Consider the following 19887-nt stretch of genomic DNA (forward strand, 5'->3'; position numbering starts at 1 on the left):
GTAGATAATATCCCACATTTCACAGTGTATACATATGTCAAAACATATCAAACAGTAAATATGTGCAGTTCATTGGAGGTCAATTATACCTCAATAAAGCTATTTTTAAAAAAAGGAATTAGTGTTCTAGAGAGATGAATGAACTTACTGTCCTTTAGACAAACTTCTTCATATGTATGGTTACTCACAGTAGAGCTTTTGATAAATATTCACCACAATTTAATAATGTTTGCTAAAAAAAAAAGTCCTGTCAGTCCAGAGAAGTAAACTCCAACTGAGTAATATGTTAGGTCTGGGCAGGGCCTACATAGACAAAGCGTTTGATGATCAGGCTTTGAGGTGCGGGCAGCTCTATCAGGAAACCTGATAAAATGGGGGAATGTGGTTAGGATGACACCTGATGTCAGGCACATGTAGGTGGTCTGGCTGCCACATAGCTTCTAGGGTTGATTCTGTCTGCTGAAATGGGTATGCTCTTCCTTGCTCACTGCTCCAGGCTCATCCTTCTTAGTGCAGAGAATGGCCTTCTTAAATGGAAAAGAATCAGGCTCCAGAGAGGGAAATAACTGCTTATCTGCTATAGCTTCTCTGTAATCACTCTCCCTCTGTCGACTTTCAGCTCACACCTGTGCCAAGCAACAGCCTCTCTGGGCATCTTGCTCTCCCTCAAACTGGTGCCAGATATGGGCCAGCTCACACATCCCCCAGAGCAGTACCGGGGCCTGGGGTGCATATGAAGCAGAACCTTTGTTTAAAGACCTATATCCCAATAGCACTGACACCGGCCATGTGACTCCAAGGTTTGAAGTAAGGAGCAGGAACTTCAGGTCATCATAAAAGGGCCAGACCCAGTAATCTGGCACAAGTTTCTCTAGCTTTTAACCAGTAGTAGAGCTGCTGTCTGTGATCAAGCACTGTGTACTTGTTGCCTACTCACCACTCTCTTGTCTGGAACCCTCTGGGTAAACACCTTGTAGAGTCGCCAGCTCTTTCCCAGAATGGGGCCAAACACAAGGGAGGTCCCAATGCACAACATGGACAGTCTTACCTATAGGCGGAAAGGGACAGAAGCAAGAGGCAGGGGAGAATCCTTTGTGGTTCTCCATACATTCTGATCTGTAAAGCCTCAGTCCACAGAGAACCTGGGGCAGAAAGTGGACCTCACTGACTCAGAGTTCCAGGGATTGCCTCTGAAAGTGCCCACAGCAAGGATAAATGTAACCACCACCCGCATCATATTCAAAACAAAATTGAAGACTTCACCTACCTGAATGAGAGTTTCCATTGACCTTCCTGCTAAAGCACCTTGATGGTGAATCCCAAAGAGGTAAGCGCTACTGTAAGTCAGACAACTGCCCAATAAGGTCACAATGTTCAGATTGGGACTGGACATCTTCACAATCCTATAGGAAACCAGGAAGAAAGATACCTACAGTCATGTCATTTGCCCTGGGAGTGGGCCAGAATAATCTCCAATGCAGCCTCAGAGTAAAAGGCCATAGGGAAGAAACCACTTTACAAATCTGTGAAAAATTTAAATAAAATTTTTTAAAAATTAAATAAATATGACTTATTTAAATTTATTTTCAAATAGAACTAAATTCTGGTACTTCTTGCTTGTATAAACTCCAAGTCTTTTAAAAGAAGGTCACTTCCTTTTTAGGTGGTATCAGAGAAGAGTTAGCATTTTTCCATGAAGTTTATGGTTGCTAAGAGACTGCTCTATGCAGCCTAGTGAATAAATAACTAGCAGGTAGATACCTAAAGAGATACAGTTTGGAGCCTTTAAAAATGCGCTGTAAGGTAAACTACTATTTGAAAAAAACAGACAAAGATACCACAAAAAAAGAAAATTACAGGCCAATATCACTAATAAACATAGACGCAAAAATCCTCAACAAAACATTAGCAAATTGAATCCATCAATACTTTAAAAGGATCATACACCATGATCAAGGGGGATTTATCCCAGGGATTTTTCAATATCCGCAAATCCATCAGTGTGATACACCACACCAACAAACTGAAGAATAAAAACCATACGATCATTTAATAGATGAAGAAAAAGCTTTTGATAAAATTCAACAGCCATTTATGATAAAAACTCTCCAGAAAGTGGGTATAGAGGGAACCTACCTCAACATAATAAAGGCCATATATGACAAACCCACAGCTAACATCATACTCAAGGGTGAAAAGCTGAAAGCATTTCCTCTAAGATCAGACAAGGATGGCCACTCTCACCACTTTTATTCAACATACTTTTGGAAGTCCTAGCCACAGCAATCAGAGAAGAAAAACAAATAAAAGGAATCCAAATTGGAAAAGAAGAAATAAAACTGTCACTGTTTGCAGATGACATGTTACTCTACATAGAAAATCCTAAAGATACTACCAGAAAACTACTAGAGCTCATCAATGATTTTGGTAAAGTTGCAGGGTACAGAATTAATACACAGAAATCTATTACATTTCTATACACTAACAATGAAAGATAAGAAAGAAAAATTAAGGAAACAATCCCATTTACCATTGCATCAAAAAGAATAAAATATCTAGGAATAAGCCTACTTAAGGAGGCAAAAGACATGTACTCCAAAAACTATAAGACACTGATGAAAGAAATCAAAGATGACACAAACAGATAGAAAGATGTACTGTGTTCTTGGACTGGCAGAATCAATATTGTCAAAATGACTATACTACCCAAGGCAACCTACAGATTTAATGCAATCCCTATCAAATCACCAATGGCATTTTTCACAGAACTAGAAATTTTTTTTTAATTTGTATGGAAACACGAAAGACCCTGAATAGCCAAAGCAATCTCGAGAAAGAAAAATGGAGCTGCAGGAATCAGGATCCCTGACTTTAGACCATACTACAAAGCTATGGTCCTCAAAACAGTATGATACTGGCACAAAAACAGAAATATAGATCAATGGGACAGGATAGAAAGCTCAGAAATAAACCCACACACATATGGTCAATTAATGACATGACAGAGGAGGCAAGAATATACAATGGATATACACCCTCTTCAATGGGTGATGCTAGGAAAACTGTACAGCCACATGTAAAAGAATGAAATTAGAACATTCTCTAACACCATACACAAAAATAAACTCAAAATGGATTAAAGACCTAAATGTAAAACCAAATATCATAAAACTCCTCAAGGAAAACATAGAACACTCTTTGACTTAAATCACAGCAATATCTTTTTCCATCCGTCTCCTAGAGTAATGGAAATAAAAAGAAAAAGAAACAAATGGGATCAAATTAAACTTAAATGGTTTTTCACAACAAAGGAAACCATAAACAAAACAAAAAAGACAACCTACAGAATGGGAGGAAATATTTGCACATGATACGACCAACAAGGAATTAATCTCCAAACTATACAAATACCTCATACGGATCAATAACAACAACAACAACAAAAACCAAACAACATAATCAAAAAATGGGCAGAAGATCTAAATAGACATTTCTCTACAGAAGACATACAGATGGCCAAAAGGCACATGAAAAGATGCTCAACATCGCTAATTATTAGAGAAATGCAAATCAAACTACAATGAGGTTATCACCTCACACCAGTCAGAACAGCTATCATCAGAAAGTCTACAAATAATAAATGCTGGAGAGGGTATGGAGAAAAAGGAACCCTCCTACAGTTGTTGAGAATGTAAATTGACACAGCCACTATGGAGAACAGTATGGAGGTTCCTTAAAAAACTAAAAATAGAGCTACCATAAGATCCTACAATACCACTCCTGGGCATATACCTGGAGAAAACCATAATTTGAAAAGATACATGCACCCCAGTGCTCACTGCAGCACTATTTACAATAGCCATGACATGGAAGCAACCTAAATTTCCATTGGCAGGTGAATGGATAAAGAAGATGTGGTATGTATATACGATGGAATGTTAGTCAGCCATAAAAAAGAATGAAATAATGCCATTTGCAGCAACATGGCTGGACCTAGATTATCATACTAAGTGAAGTAAACCAGACAGAGAAAGACAAATATCATATGATATCACTTATATATGGAATCTAATTAAAATGATGCAAACGAACTTATACACAAAACAGAAATAGACCCACAGACATAGAAAACAAATTTATGGTTACCAAAAGGGAAAGGTGGGGAGGGATGAATTAGGAGTTTGGGATTAGCATATACACACTACTATATATAAAACAGATAACCAACAAGGACCTACTATATAGCATAGAGATCTATACTCAATATTTTGTGATAACCTATAAGGGAAAAGAATCTGAAAAAGAATATATATAATACATATATTAATATATACATGTATGTATAACTGAATCACTTTGCTGTACACCTGAAACTAATACAACATTGTAAATCAACTACACTTCAATAAAAAGATAAAATTAAAAAATAAAATAAAATGAGCTGTAAGGTAAACTACTTTTTGACAAAACTTTGGGGAATTTTTCATCCACTATTTACTTTATTTGACATGTAAATTGTTTTCCTCTCTCTGTTTGACCAAGAGAGGAAGAGAAAGCAGGGATTGAAAGCAGGAAATTTGGGAAAAGTTTTTTCTTGAGTGATTTTTAAATGAGGTTATAGAGCACTTTGAAGATTATAGGGAAATGTGGACAATCACAGTCTGACACAAATCCTGGGCACCAGTAGAGGCTTGGGACAAGGCAGAAATGTGTGAATTGGTTAACCTAAGGGGAAAAGCAGGTTTACATTGGACTGTGATTGATAACAATTAAGAAATAAAAATAACTAGTAACAGTTAAGAAGTAATGTAACTGTACTTAAGAGTTTTAGTCTAAATAGTGTATTCTGCATAAATGCAATATTTATACAACTAGTCATTTGGTAATTATACCTATACGTTTATTTTTTTCTTAAACTCACCTAAATTTTCTTTAATGAATGAATGAATTAATTAATTATGGCTGCATTGGGTCTTTGTTGCTACGCGCGGGCTTTCTCTAGCTGCGGCAAGCGGGGGCTACTCTCCATTGCGGCGTGTGGGCTTCTCATCGTGGTGGCTTCTCTTGTTGCAGAGCACGGGCTCTAGGCGTGCGGGCTTCAGTAGTTGTGGCACATGAGCTCAGTAGTTGTGGCTCGCAGGCTCTAGAGCGCAGGCTCAGTAGTTGTGGCGCATGAGCTTAGTTGCTCCACGGGATCTAAGGGAAGATGTGGGATCTTCCTGGACCAGGGCTCGAACCTGTGTCCCCTGCACTGGCAGGCGGATTCTTAACCACTGCGTCACCAGGGAAGTTCCCTATATGTTTATTTTTAATTAGTAACAAAGGGGGAAAGCATTCTTATCTATGTACCTGGATTACCTGGCTGACCACCTTAAAGGCCAGAGCGAAGGTAAAACCAGCTACTTAGTACAGCCTACTTTAAAGACAGGCAACGTACCTAGGAGGCATTAAACAGTTTGGCAGTGCTGTACTTAGAACCATCACAACCACCATCGGCCCAGCTTGATTACTTCATAGCCGGCAACATAATTACGTCCACACATACAAGAACACCAAACCTCTGCCTGCGACTCAGGCCCCAAGTACGGTCACTGTAAGCCAATGAGTCCAGCTGAGGCTTACCTAGTCTTGGGGCAAAAACCTTGATTTTTTTCTCTTCCTCTAAAAGTGAGAACAACTGCCTTGTAAAATGGGGATAATAATAATACACGCTCCCCTCCTGCCCAAACCAAAGAGTTGTGAGGATTCAAAGGGGCAATGTAGCCAAGTGTGTGGCACAGGGCCCAGCATGTAGCAAGCATGTTGCAAGCATGTTGCCAACACAGCTGATGATACTGTTAACCTCATCATCTTCCAGGCTTTAGAAACCTGGTAATCACCTTTTCCCTCTTCCTTTTCCTTCTCCACCTCTACCCAATCAATTGCCAATTTCTTTCACTTGTTATTTCAAAATCTCTCTGAGCTATCCCTCACTCTCCATTCCTGCTACCACATTTATCCAGGATACAGTCGTGTTAGGAGAAATGGAACTGGAGTCGGTATGAGATGGGAATCCTGGCTCAGCCAGTCACAGCTGTGTGACTTTCATCGCCTCATTTAACTAGTCTATGTTCCTGCTTCCTCATTTGTGAAATGAAGATAATATCTTCTTTTGTATCCACCCACAGGGTACTGTGAGGATCGAATGAGGTGTGTGCTAAAACTCTTTGAATACTCTAAGGCGATGCAAAAATGTTAATCTTTAGATTTTTTGGTGTAAGCTTCAGCTCTCTGTAACACCAGTTTTTCCCTGTCCTAATACATCTTGCGTATTACTTTCACACTTATTTTCTTAAAATACCACCTTCATCACTTACCAAGAGAGCTACATGTATAAAGAACAATTTTCTATTGTTTACCTTAAGTCTCCTGTATCCCCATTTAAGATTTAGCCCTATCCTACCTATCCACTTCTTCCTTTAGGATTGCTTCCTCAGTCATCATGTCTTCCAACTGTGGGCTTAGTGTAATCTTCCCTAGTTTCTTTGTCTCTTCCCATAAGAAGGGGGAATATGTGCTGAATATTGACTACCAAAATAACAATGATTATCAGCAGCTTCGCAAAGCATTTGTTAAGAAAAGTATACATTAGAGAGACCGGTGCTGATACTGATTTAGAAAAGAGGGCACCGCTGACCAGGACTGGCCACTCAGTGCAGCCAGAAGCTTGGGCGGTGGTAAAACCACTGGGTGGGATCCTGCAGGACCAAGAACTGAGGCTTTTCTTCCCCGTGGCCTCTCACAAGCTCCTAGGCATCAGCTATGAATATCTGATGATGAGGTTCTCACCAAGCAAATGCCCAGTTTCACAGCCACACGTCTGTGTTGTCTAGATCACTGATGGGTAGGTTTCTTTCTTAACTCCTCTCTGGACCATTTTATTTGAACACCACTGTACAATCAGGTCTCCTCTGTGTAATTCAGTACTGCATGAATCCTGATTTAGAATTCCTCCCCCTCCTGATTTAGTTAGGAGGAACTCAATTTAGTTTTTTTAAAAAACAAAATATACATTACATAGTCTTCACATCTCAGAAGTTGATGCAAATTAATTTTCAAATGGACATGTTATGGACTTATATATGTTTTGATATTTTTCCTAAACAATGATACTGAAAACTTGCCTCAGAAAAAAAAATGAATAGAAGATGATTTACCTATTGTGTTTGGCCAAGTTAACACCTGGGAAGTCACTGAAAGGTGAATCATCTCCAATTCAGCAGGTGAATTATGTAAGTCTGGAGAATGTCTTTGCTACTTTGATAGGAATTCAACCACCTATATCATTTATATTTTTCTATTGAACCAAAAGATGAAGACTGCATATGCTGAATATTTTAATAAACACAAACATAATTTCTACAAGGGAAGAAGATTTAAATATTATCTACTTATAAATAGCCAGGCCCATCTAGATTACTTGTGTTTCATTTATGAAGAGACAAAAAGCCCAGACTGGGTTACTGACAGTCAGAAACAAGGTGGCATTTTTTTTAAAAAAGGATTTTATAGCTACCTCATTATCTTTTTTACTTCATTTACTGATTGGCAATATAAGGCAAGAGTTTTCTTGATTTCTCTCTTCTCAAGTAAGGTTTCAGTACATAGAGATAAATATATATCCATCTATATCTGCAGAACCTATATAAACCTGTATTATCATTTCGAAGTCTTTAATGAATTCAGATGCATAAATGACATCTAACAGTATGATGTTTTAAAAATCTTTATCAAATATCAGTTTCTGAACTTGGTCTTTCATTATACTTGGAGTTATAGAGACACTGGTATCCTGTTGTTTCTTCTTAATGATGTTAAGGACAGAGTTTGGAAACATAGCCTGTGAATGGGGCTGAGGGTACTTCTTGGCTTGCTGTTACTATTAGAAAACTTTCCTAAAATGTCACAGGGCCATGCTTTCTAAAATGCTACATGAGTCGATATAAATAGTATCATTGAGCTTTAAACATATCTAAAAAAATACCCAAAAAGCTTTTTAATAAAACAATTAAGATTAAATTGTGAAATTTATTGAATTTCTTTTTCAGTCCACTGTTTTTGATCCACGCTACAATGGGATTATAAATCTAACTCATCTGGATATGTTCCAAACAGTTTTATCATAATTTTGTCTGGTGTGTTTCAGCAAATGTGATCATTTATCATTTTGCTTATTTCTAATGTATTAAGTTCAATTCAAATTCTGAACACCTCAAACTAATATTTGTGTGACCTGTAGCTATTTATATTCAAACTCTGTATTTTAAGGGTGAGAGCAGCCTGGCGCTGCTTCTTCCTCTCCTGCCTGGGCCACCACCCTAGGAGACAATCCTAGGAGATTTCATTAACCTTTCAACTTCCAGAGTTTAAATTCTTTAATCATAACAACTTCACTTTATTCCACTTTCAGACACCCTGGGTCACACCCTGGGTCTTATGATCATTCAGAATGGTTCCACTTCAGAAAATTTAAACGCCAATATCTCTGATTTCAATGCATCCAAAATTTAACTCCTGGTCTCCCCCCTCAACCTGTTCTTACATCCTTCCTCAGTTCAGATAATGGCAACTTCATCTTTATATTTGCTTGGACCAAAAATCGTGGAGTCATACTTGACTCTAGCTCACCTCCCACATCCAATCTGTCATGAAATCCTATTGGCTCTATCCTTAAAACACATCCAGAATCCAACTACTTCTCACCACCTCTGCTGCCATCACCCTGATCAAAGTCTGACTTTGCATTTCTCATTTGGATTATTACACTAGCCTCCTAACTGGTCTCCCTGCTTCTACTCTGGACCCTCCTGACTTCTATTTTCAACATAGCAGCCACAGTGATCATGTCACTTCTCTGCTCAGAACCCTGCAATGGCTTTCTATCTCACTCGAAAAAAGCCAAAGTCTTTAGCAGGGTCCACAGTGCTTACACATTTGGTCCCCATTATCTCTCTACCTCATTTCCTACTTCTTCCCCTTGCCCACTCCACTCCACACACCTCCCTGCTATTTCATGAAAACACCAGGTGCTCTCACACTTCAAGGCTTTAAAGTGGCTGTGCTCCCTGCCTGGAATATTCTAATTCACATATGTGCATGGTTCATTCCCTCTCTCCCTTCATATCTTTATTCAAATGTTACCCTCTCAACCAGGGCTATGATGACAATCCCACTTAAAATCACACTCTTCCACTAGATACTAAATCCTTATTACCCCACACTATTCTCTCCATCCCCATCCCACCATAGTACTTATTACCTCTAACATGTTACATAATTTACATATTTATTATTCTTGTTGTTTATTGTCTTCTCCTGACAATTAGAATTGTTCATGATGTACTCCCAGCACTATAACACTACCTCACATATTAAAATCACTCAATAAATTTTGCTGTACAGCAGAAACTAACACAACATTGTAAAGCAACTATACTCCAATAAAAATTAATTTAAAAAATCACCCAATAAATACTTGATGAATGAATGAATGAGTCTCCTATCCTCAGCCCTCTACTCTCATAGGCTTACATCTAATACACTTGCCCACTGACAACCTCCAGACCTTCAGTTCCTTGGTTCTTTAGCTTTCTCACAGTCTCTCTTCCTTCCTCTACTCAATTTCAAACCTCTGGTTGGTTATTGGGACTGTTCTCTCAACAACACCCAATTCCCTTTCCAAACAGGCCCTTTTGTTGCACCTGCTTGACAAAACTCGCATCAAAAGTTCAATCCATTGATGTTACTCAGCCATAAAAAGAATGAAATATTGCCATTTGCAGCAACGTGGGTGGACCTAGAGATTATCATACTAAGTGAAGTAAGTCAGACAGAGAAAGACAAATATCACATGATAACACTTATATGTGGAATCCAAAAAAATAATACAAATCAGGGCTTCCCTGGTGGCGCAGTGGTTGAGAGTCCGCCTGCCGATGCAGGGGACACGGGTTCGTGCCCCAGTCCGGGAGGATCCCACGTGCCGCGGAGCGGCTGGGCCCGTGAGCCATGGCCGCTGAGCCTGAGCGTCCGGAGCCTGTGCTCCGCAACGGGAGCGGCCACAACAGTGAGAGGCCCGCGTACCGCAAAAAATAATAACAATAATACAAATCAACATATTTACAAAACAGACTCACAGACATAGAAAACTTATGGTTACCAAAGGGGAAGTGGAGAAGGGATAAATTAGGATTATGGGGTTAACAGATACACGCCACTATATACAAAACAGATAAACAAGGATTTACTGTACAGCATAGGGAACTGTATTCAGTATCTTGTAATAACCTGTAATGCAGAAGAATCGGTACACCGGAAACTATCATAAACTGTAAATCAACTACAGTTAAATAAAAAAAAAAAATTACAGTTCACTGTCTGCTTTTACATCCAGGCTGCTGACTGCTGTGGGGGAAAACTGTAAAACCTTGTAGACCGTTGCCACCAAAATCAATCAGCCAAGCTTACTGTACTACCAGTCAATCTTTTTATTTGTTCTATGAGTTATTTCTTCATATTTCCTTTGTGAGTGACTCACTTCATTGGATTCAAAGAAATAAGAGCAAGTGTCTGTCTGGATGATGCCCTCAGTCTAGGCTTGGTGCCCTCCTCCACGTCCTTATACTACCCCAGGGTATATGTGCATCAATACAATTGTTGTGTTATATTACACGACAACTGTATTGATTTTGTTGTCCCACTAGACAATTTATACTCCTCAAAAGCCAGGATGTTTCTTATTTGTCTGTATTTCAGCCCCTAGCACAGGCTTTGGAAAATGGCAAGTGTTCCATAACCATTTGTTAGATGGATGAACGAATGAATGAATTCATTAATGGACATGGAAGGCCCATTGTTTCTTCCTTTCTTTGTTGTCTTGCCTAATCTCATTTTTCCCTGGCAACGCTCTCCTCTGTTGGGTGGAGGAAGGAGGCTCTCATCCTTCCCAAAGTGTGCCAAATGGCCATAAAGTGGCAGAGATCCTTGCAGTCAGAGGGAGAGTCAAGAGCCGGTTCAATGGGTGCTAAGGCAAGAGGGGTACATTCTGGGTAATGGCAGGAGCTTTAGGAGGATCCCCTTGGTCCCTCTTAGAATGGCTGGAAACTCCCTGGCATTACTGCACACAAAAGGGCCAAGATATTTTACGTGCCGTGGACTTCCACAGACACAGGGTTTTAACCACCTGGCAAATCCCCAGCCCCCAAACCCTCACTGAAAAGCCGCGTCATCTGGGTGAGCCCCTCCTCTGCTTCCTCTCTCAGCATGGTGCCAAGGGAGTCTAAAAATAAATGAGAGAAAGGATCCTAATGGGATGCTTGTGAAGCTTTTTGCTCTCCCATTCTTTGTTTCTAGGAAAGTGCAGCATCTTGGGGATGTGTATATTCACACAGGCACACATGCATATGTGTTCACTTGTCTCCAGTGAAATCAGGCCACTTGAAAGATTCCGTTCCATTGGCTGAATTCATCTTGGAGAATCCCCCCAGGAAATGCCTTTGTCGAATATGTCTCTTACATCATGTGTCGAGGGCCATGTAGGCCCAGTGACATGATGGTTGTTGAGCAATTGATGGATGAAACCTCATCCTCATGACCACATAGGCTACAGGGTCTCAGGTGACATCTGCTCAGAGGTTAACAACACGCATCCCATTCTGACTTCAGAAAATCCGCTGATCTTGATTTGCTGCTTGCAGCTAGGCTGCAACGCATGCCTTCTCTTTACATCCTTGCAGGCAGTAAACGATGTTTTGTCATGAACTAAAACACTAAGCCCTGCTTCTTGTCCTGAGTGGGCCTGGCCTCTCTAAATGTGCCTGCTTTCCTGTAGCCATTAAGTGCTTGCAGAGCCTTGTTTTACACGGAGAGACCAAGGTCCCTACCAACTATTCTGTCAATTCAAGCCTATAGCACTGAAGCTGGGGAGGAACTAGATGAATAGGGACATTCTGCCTGCAGAAGAGCCAAATGGTTAGCAGTAGTTTGACTTGATGAAATCTAGGGCCCCTTCCAGCTCTTCCCTTCTCAACTTATTCCAGAAGCAAATTTCTTTTCCCTGCTCTGGCTTATTAATAAGCCAGTCACACTTTGCATTTCTTTTTTCCAAAAGATTTTTTTTGGGGGGGGTGTATGGTTGTTTTACAATGTTGTGTTAGTTTCTACTGTGCAGTGGAGTTCCCTGTGCTATAGAGCAGGTTCTTATTAGTTGTCTACTTTATACATATTAGTGTATATATGTCAATTCCAGTCTCCCATTTCATCTCACCACCACCCCCCGCTTGCCCCCCTCGGACTCTTTGCATTTCTGCTTCTCTAACTTAAGCAGGAACAATAGGCTGACCTGGTTACCAGAGATGCATTAGAATTTATGTCTCAATCAATCCATCAAAATATTTAGCTATGAAGTGCAAAACAAAACTTGGTATACATCCTGCCCCTAAATTTCCCTTTAACAGACGATCTTTGTGTCTCCATGTTTTATTCATTATTATCTTTTTAATAAACTTTCTGCATCAGACATTAATTCAACAATTCTTAAATATCTACTTGTCAAGGTATTAAGAAGAACTGGAGACAGGAAAGCAAATGAGATCTAATTTCTGTCCTCAGCTCATTAGGATTCTACCTCTCTGGTTTCTAATGTTTTCATGGCAAAGACAATTTGCTTATTCTGTCACCTTTTAAAATAGAATAAAAATTTAATTTAATATTACCAGTTATTTTCTCAGTATACACTGAGCAATTTAACAAAATCTATGTATATGAATGTATGTTTAATATGGATATTTTTATGTGACTATGAATATAAATTTCTAGTATACAAATTTCAAAATGCACAGCTCTCATGGAATATAAAAAGGCCTAAGGATCAATTTTAAAATGCAGCCTTGCAAATATTTTTAAAGCTGAAATGTGAATATTTAGATATAAGACCCAATGCCCATTAATTACTTCATTATACCAGCTCAAGTTTAGGACAGTGGTGAAAAAGCATACTGATAGATTCAAGATAAGCTGGTGATGAGAGGGTGAAAAGAGTACCAAAGGGTACCCTTACTAGAAAGGAGCTTGTATGGTTTTAATTAGGAGTATTATGCCCACATTCCACATAGATTTTTTAAAAATTAGTTTCTATGTCTCATGCACTTGTAATATATTTTAAATGTGTTTTTAAATGCTGGTGAGGGGGAAACACTAGAAACACAAAAAGTCCTCTTCTGTCATATAACCTCAGACCCTAGAGGGTAGGCATGTGCTGTAATTTATGAAGCAGTGATTTCAACTTCCTTTCTCCCCTTAGCTGTGGGAAAGGCCTTGAGCAATTCCTAGCAGGAGACTTGTAGCACTTCCCAAAGGACAGAGCAGATGCCCTGATTTTAAGTAGAGCATAAAGCACAGCACAATTGGCCACGTGAAACACCCAATCACAGGGCATCTGCTGTGAACCAGAATATTATCATTTACCAGGTGACATGTAAATTGATCTCTCTGAGGCACCAAAGACTGGCCTGCCATCTTGGGGAGGTTTCCTTTCCCTCTTTCCCTTCTTTCTCATCCTCAGGTTTGTGGTGTTAGAACTTTGGGCCTTAGTGAATCTGAGTGAAATCCCCAACAGCTACAACTGCTGGAATCATTCCCCACTGGGCCACAATCTGGGAATTCATGATGTTGGGACTGGGTTTTACTCAGCTTTGTCTCTATCAGCACCATCTACAGGGCCCTGAACCTGGTGGAAACCTATTAAATGTCTCTTATCCTGGATAAATCATGAGTCTTGGAAGAGTACTCCAAAGAGAAAAAGGGAGACTTCTAGAAAGGCAGGACCTGCTTGCTCCCCACCACTCTGCCCCCCACAAATTGCCTAGGACAGGCTTTGAGTCTTAGGGTTCTAAGGAACATGGCTTAAACCACTGAGTGAACCTGATTCCCTTATTTTAAGATGAAGGGACCCGTATGCAGTTTTACAGCCAGATAGGGACCACGTGGGGACAGCTAATGTAGATGTCCTGACTCCTGGTTCCTTCGGGTGTTCTCTCACTTCCCTCCAGTCTACCCCAGCCACCTGGGACCTGTGTCCATCCTACTGATCAACGAACTTCTGCTAGGGCCTTCCTGACCCTGGTTTCTAACGTCCTGCACTAGCTCTGGCAGGCCCAGGGTTTTCTTTTCTTTCTTTCTTTCATTTTTAAAATATTTATTTGTTTATTTATTTGGCTGTGCTGGGTCTTAGTTGCGGCATGTGGGCTCTTCATTGCCACATGCAGAATCTAGTTCCCTGACCAGGGATCAAACCCGGGCCCCCTGCATTGGGAGAGCAGAGTCTTAACCACTGGACCACCAGGGAAATTCCAGGCTCAGGGTTTTCACCTCTGCCTTCTCACCTTTAGCTGGAATTTACCATCAAGAGGAGATAGAGAGGTAGTCTGAGTTCCCTGGAGTGCCTTCTGCTGGGCATTGCCTGCCTCTTCCAATTCTGATTGCCGGCCTGGACCTCAGACCTTGGCAGGGTTCCCTACGACTCCTGGCTCGACCTACTGGCTGCAACCCAAGACTGAATTCTTGCTACAGCTGGCTTTGGGCTCTTGGTTTCCATCATTGTCTAGTGTTCAAGTCTTGGCCCCAGCAATGGGCTGGAAGTATCTGCCTTAGGCTGTGACAGGAGTTGCATATTCTGTCCTGTAATCTGATGTGAAAGGAACAAGTGTTAGTCTGTGTGTATGTTTAAGCAGCTTTCATGGATTAACACTGAGGTTAATACTGAGGTTAATACTGAGGTAACACAAAGTTGTGGAAAAGGCGTGGCTTTGAAATTGGACTGACTAGATTGACTAGCTGTGTGTGATGGGTGATCTGTCTAACCATGCCAAGGCGGTTTCTTCATCTCAGTTTATCCTCCTGAGTGCTATATGGGTTAGAGATAATGTACCTAAAGTAAAAAGCAGATAAGAAGCCTGTGATAGAAAGTAACAACCAGTACCTTTAAGTTAAACTGTCTGTGTGTACACATACAGGGACTAAGTGCTCATTTCATGATGTCTGAAGTAGTGAAGGATCCTGAAATGCCTCTGGATCATCAAAAATTACATTATAGTCAGAATCATATGAATACATGTTTTCTCTACTACTTAGAATATTGATAATTATACAGAATAATATTAAAAAGAGTAGGCAACATCAATTATATATTTAATATGTGCTAGGCTGTGCTCTACATAAACTACCTAATGCAATCTTCATAGCCTTCTGAGATACACAGTATCATTACTCCTATTAAAAAAAATTTTTTTTTACTTATTTTTATTTTTTGGCTGCATCACCCGGCATGCGGGATCTTAGTTCCCCAACGAGGGATCGAACCTATGTCCCCTGCAGTGGAAGTGCAAAGTCTTAACCACTGGACTGCCAGCGAAGTCCCATTACTCCTATTTTTAAATAGAGAAGTGGGATTTAGCAAAGTTCATTTAAGTGATCAAGTCACATGCCTAATAAGTGATGGCGCTGGGATCTGAGGTGGAGTTTGATTCCAGAGCTTGAGTTCTTATGCCATTTAATCTTTCACTGGGCACACCTTTAACCTTGTTAAGGGAAGTTAACTTTTTTTTTTTTTGGCCGGACCACACATGGCATGCAGAACTTCCCTGACCAGGGTTGGAACCCATGTCCCCTGCAGTGGAAGCAGAATGTCTTAACCACTGGACCACCAGGGAAGTCCAGGATGTCAACATTTCTTAACCCCTCTTTCCATTTTCCCACCTAGGCCTATTGAGGAAAGGTTTTCCTCCCACTCTCCCCATGTGGGAAACTGCTGAGGAGGAAGCTTTCACCTCCCTCTCCACCCCAGTACTCACTCTTCCCCGAGCGAGCAGGAGCCTGCAGTCACACTGGAGAGAGGTAACAGGCCTGGGCCACGTCCTACCAAACAGTCTCCAAGGCAGAAATTTCCACTCCACTTCCCTCCCTTCCCATCTCCACTGGGCAACGAACTCGTCTCCCTTCCTGGGGCCCATTTTAGAGTTGTGTCAAGCAGCGCTTTCTAATTTAGCTTTCACCAGAAATCCCTGTGCTTTCTATTTCTCAAAAGCCTTTTTCTTTTGAAATTATTTGACTCACAGGGAATTGCAAAACAGAACTGAGAGTTTCTGTGTACCCTTCCCCCAGCTTTCTCCAAAGATAACATGTTACATAACTAGAGTACATTATCAAAACCAGGAAATCAACACTGGTGCAATACTATCAACTAAACTATAGACCCTATTCGAATCTCACCAGTTTTTACATGCACTCTTTGTGTGTGTAGATCTATGAAATTTATCACATGTATAGATTAATGCATTGATAACTACCACCATAATCAGGATACGAAACTCTTCCATTATGCAAACAAAACAAAACCTCCCTCCAACTACCCGCTCCAAGTCACACCCTTCCCTCCAACCATAACCCCTGGCAACCTCTGATCTGTTCTTCATCACTATAAATTCGTCTCTTGAGAATGCCATATAAATAGAATCATACAGTATGTAACCTCTTGAGACTGGCTTTCTTCCCTCGGCATAATGCCCCAGCTTGTTCCCTTTTATTGCTGGGTAGTGTTCCACTATATAGATGTACCACAGCTTGTTTATCCATTCACCTGTTGAAGGATGTTTGGATTGTTTCTAGGTTTTGATTATTACAAATAAAGCTTCTATAAACATCTGTGTACAGTTTTTTTTTTTTTGGTGAAGATAAGTTTTGATTTCTCTAGGGTAAATACCCAGGAGTGTGATTGCTGAATTACACAGTGAGTGTATGTTTGACTTCGTACAAATCTGCCAAACTGTTTTCCAGAGTAGTGGTACCATTTTACCCACCAGCAATGTATGAGAGATCCAGTTTCTTTGTATCCTTGCTGACACTTGGTCTTGTCAGTATGTGTGCTTTTGGCTAGTGTGGCACATGTCAGCTTTTAAGAGTAGAAACCTTGGACACCTTCTGATTGTCAGCGCTGTGTGTTTGTATGCACTCTGACTGGACCGAATCCTGGAGGGGAGTAGCGTGTGCTTAAGGTTCCGAATTCTTATCAAGCGTCTCCTGTATGCCAGACACTGGCAGGTGCTAGGAAATAAACAAAAATATTGTATTTGAATTTGAGGACTCAATATGAGGCAGAGGAAATAGATAAGTGGATGGGTAAATATGATTATGAAACAGCGTAGCAACTACCATGGGTATATGCAAAGTGCTGTGGACACTGATAAAGGAATTGTGCCTTAGAACAGTGGTTCTTAAATTTTAGAATTGGTAAGAATCACCTGAAGAGCCTGTTAAAGTACAGATCTGGTCATCACCCTCCAAAGTGTCAGATTCAGTAGGGTCTACCGTAGGGTGCCAAGAATTTGTATTTCTAACAAGTTCCCAGATGCTACTGATGCTGCTGGTCCAGGGCCCACATTTTGATGGACAAGAGTTTGTCTTAAAGGATGAATAGGAGTTTATCAGGTGAAAAATGAGAAGAGTCATGAAACAAGGAAGAGCATGAGCAAAAGCTGGGCGATGAAAGTGCATGGTATGCTCTAGGAATGGCCATTATCTTGTATGATGCAAGTACAACTTAATTTAAAGGGAATAAACAGAAATTGTAGATTAAGGCCAGACTACAAAAGATCTTAAGTGCTTACCTTAGGAGTTGGGTAGGCAATAGAAGTCTATGTTTGAAGAAAAAAATGCTGGCAAGAGGGCAAAAGCTGAACTGGAAATGGACAAGACCAGTTAGGGGGCTCCTGCAAGAATTCAGATGAAAAGTAGATCAGTACTACACTTGGGCAACAGAGGTGGGTAATAGGAGAACAATTTTAGAGACATTTCAGAGATTAAATGTCTAAGACTCGGTGACTAACTGGATGTGTAGGGAGACAAGGAAATCCAGAATGAGAAATGATGAAGTTAGAATGTGGGATTTGAAAAAGGCAGGGCTTGGGGATATGTCACAGATATGTCACAGGAGGGATTAAGACCAGGTGATGGGTATAGTCTAAGAAGTGAATTAAGACTGGAACCGAAGATGATATCAACATGAAATGGAGCCAGTGAAAGCAGCTGGTAAGAAGCAAAGAGCTAAAACCAGGGCAATCATGTATGGTAAAGTTAAGAGCAGAGAAGTTTTCAGAAAGGAGGAACAAAGGAGATGGTTAAGTGTTAACGTGGCTTGAGGCTAAACAGGATGGCATCTAAAAAGAGATGAGTTGATTTAACGATGTTGTCAAAGGCCATTTCACTGGAATCAGGGCATGGGTTGAAGAATGCGCTGGAGATGAGGAAGTGGAGGTGGCTGAATACCACTCTTCTAAGAAGCTTGGTGGTAACAGGAAGGAGAGGGCCAGGGCAATAGCTTCAGAGAAAGGCATGACTAAGAGAAAAATTTCTTCTGGAGGCCTTCAAAATTCTCAAGACGAATGTCAACAGTTTCCAGTGGCTAATCAATATTTATTTGTCTACCTGACTTGAAATATGCAAAACAGAGAAAACTATTTGATCAACTACTACTGATTCATTCATAGGAGGCAATTTGAATGTGGTAATCACTCTGGTATCTTTCTCAATAAATTCAGAGGCACACAATTAGTTTAGACTTATTGTCTTTTGGTCTCTGAGCACTCCCTGTGCCCCATTATTAACAGCAAAAGATCCCACTGTTATTCTAAGCTTCTTCCTTTTAATAGATTTAAATAATCCCTTTATGTGTTTTGGACTCTCTTCAAAGGTGCTTCTCAAAGTCTTTTTTCCTATTTTGTACCTAACCTGACATACTCTGTGGGCTCCCTGATCTCTTCTGGGTAGCTTTTTACAGTCTTTGAGAGACGTCTTTTTCCCTCCACAATAAACATTGTGACTATCACATTTTTAAGTGCTTGGATTTTTTAATTTTTTTTAAATTCTCAGTTACTCTTTCCCTACACTTCCAATAGAATTTCTTAAAACAGTCTCCAATCTTCTTTTGACTTTCAAAGCCTATGTTTCAATTTTCTCCTAGCTAATACTCATATTTTGTCATAGTTTCCCTTTGAGCACTGAATGATTGAGATAAATTTTCTGGGCTTATGGATTGAATGTGTCATGATAACTCACCTTAATTGGCTCACCCATGGTTACCTCCTAAGACCAATGCCTAGTCACAAGGCAAGAACCACAGCTAGGACATTTTTCTAACTGTAGGTGGTTTGAAACCTCCTGTTATAGGAAAGTTCATTCTATCAAAAATCTCTGTTAAAAAGCTCACCCCTACCTCTTGACCTGATTAGACTTTTTACAATTCACATTTAGTTCAAGTTTTAATACCTGGCATAATTTCTAAGTTTCTAAATCTTTAACATTTGTATATTGGTATCATCAGCTTGGTCATCTAGCCTAAAGCACTGGTTCTCAAACACTGGAATCACCTGGAAAGTTGGAAAAAACTGCTGCTATTGTCCCACTCCCAGACATTCTGATTTAACTGGTCTAGGGTGAAGCCTGGATATCAGGATTTTTAAAAGCTCCCTAGGAGATTCTAATATAAACCAAGTTTGAGATATCACTGGTTTATATTCCTAAGATAAATAATTTAATTTTTTAAATTGTGAAAGGATTTGAATAGACATTTCTCCAAAGAAGATGCACAAATGATCCATAAGTACATGAAAAAATGCTCAACATTATTACCCATCAGAGAAGTGCAAATCAAAACCACAAAACCACTTTATACACACTAGGATGGCTAGAATAAAGAAGACAGATAATAACAAGTGTCGGCAATTATGTGGAGGGAACTGGAACCCTCAAACATTGCTAGTGAGACTGTAAAATGCTAGAGCTACTTTGGAAAAGAGC

The 19887-nt window shown here is 40.1% G+C and overlaps 1 protein-coding gene across 2 annotated transcripts in view; it reads right to left on the reverse strand.

Annotated features, from left to right (window-relative positions):
* GPR156 (G protein-coupled receptor 156) overlaps window positions 1-19887 on the reverse strand; it is a gene marked incomplete at both ends in the record, with an annotated part of 58364 nt that overhangs the window by 22359 nt on the left and 16118 nt on the right. For both annotated transcript variants that reach the window (XM_082839846.1, XM_082839845.1), the window contains 2 exons: window positions 938-1048; window positions 1268-1403. In XM_082839846.1, the coding sequence (XP_082695972.1) occupies window positions 938-1048; window positions 1268-1403 (247 nt within the window). The remainder of the gene's footprint in view (window positions 1-937; window positions 1049-1267; window positions 1404-19887) is intronic.

Source organism: Leucopleurus acutus, assembly GCF_964270905.1.
Source record: "Leucopleurus acutus genome assembly, chromosome: 5".
NCBI lineage: Eukaryota > Metazoa > Chordata > Mammalia > Artiodactyla > Delphinidae > Leucopleurus > Leucopleurus acutus.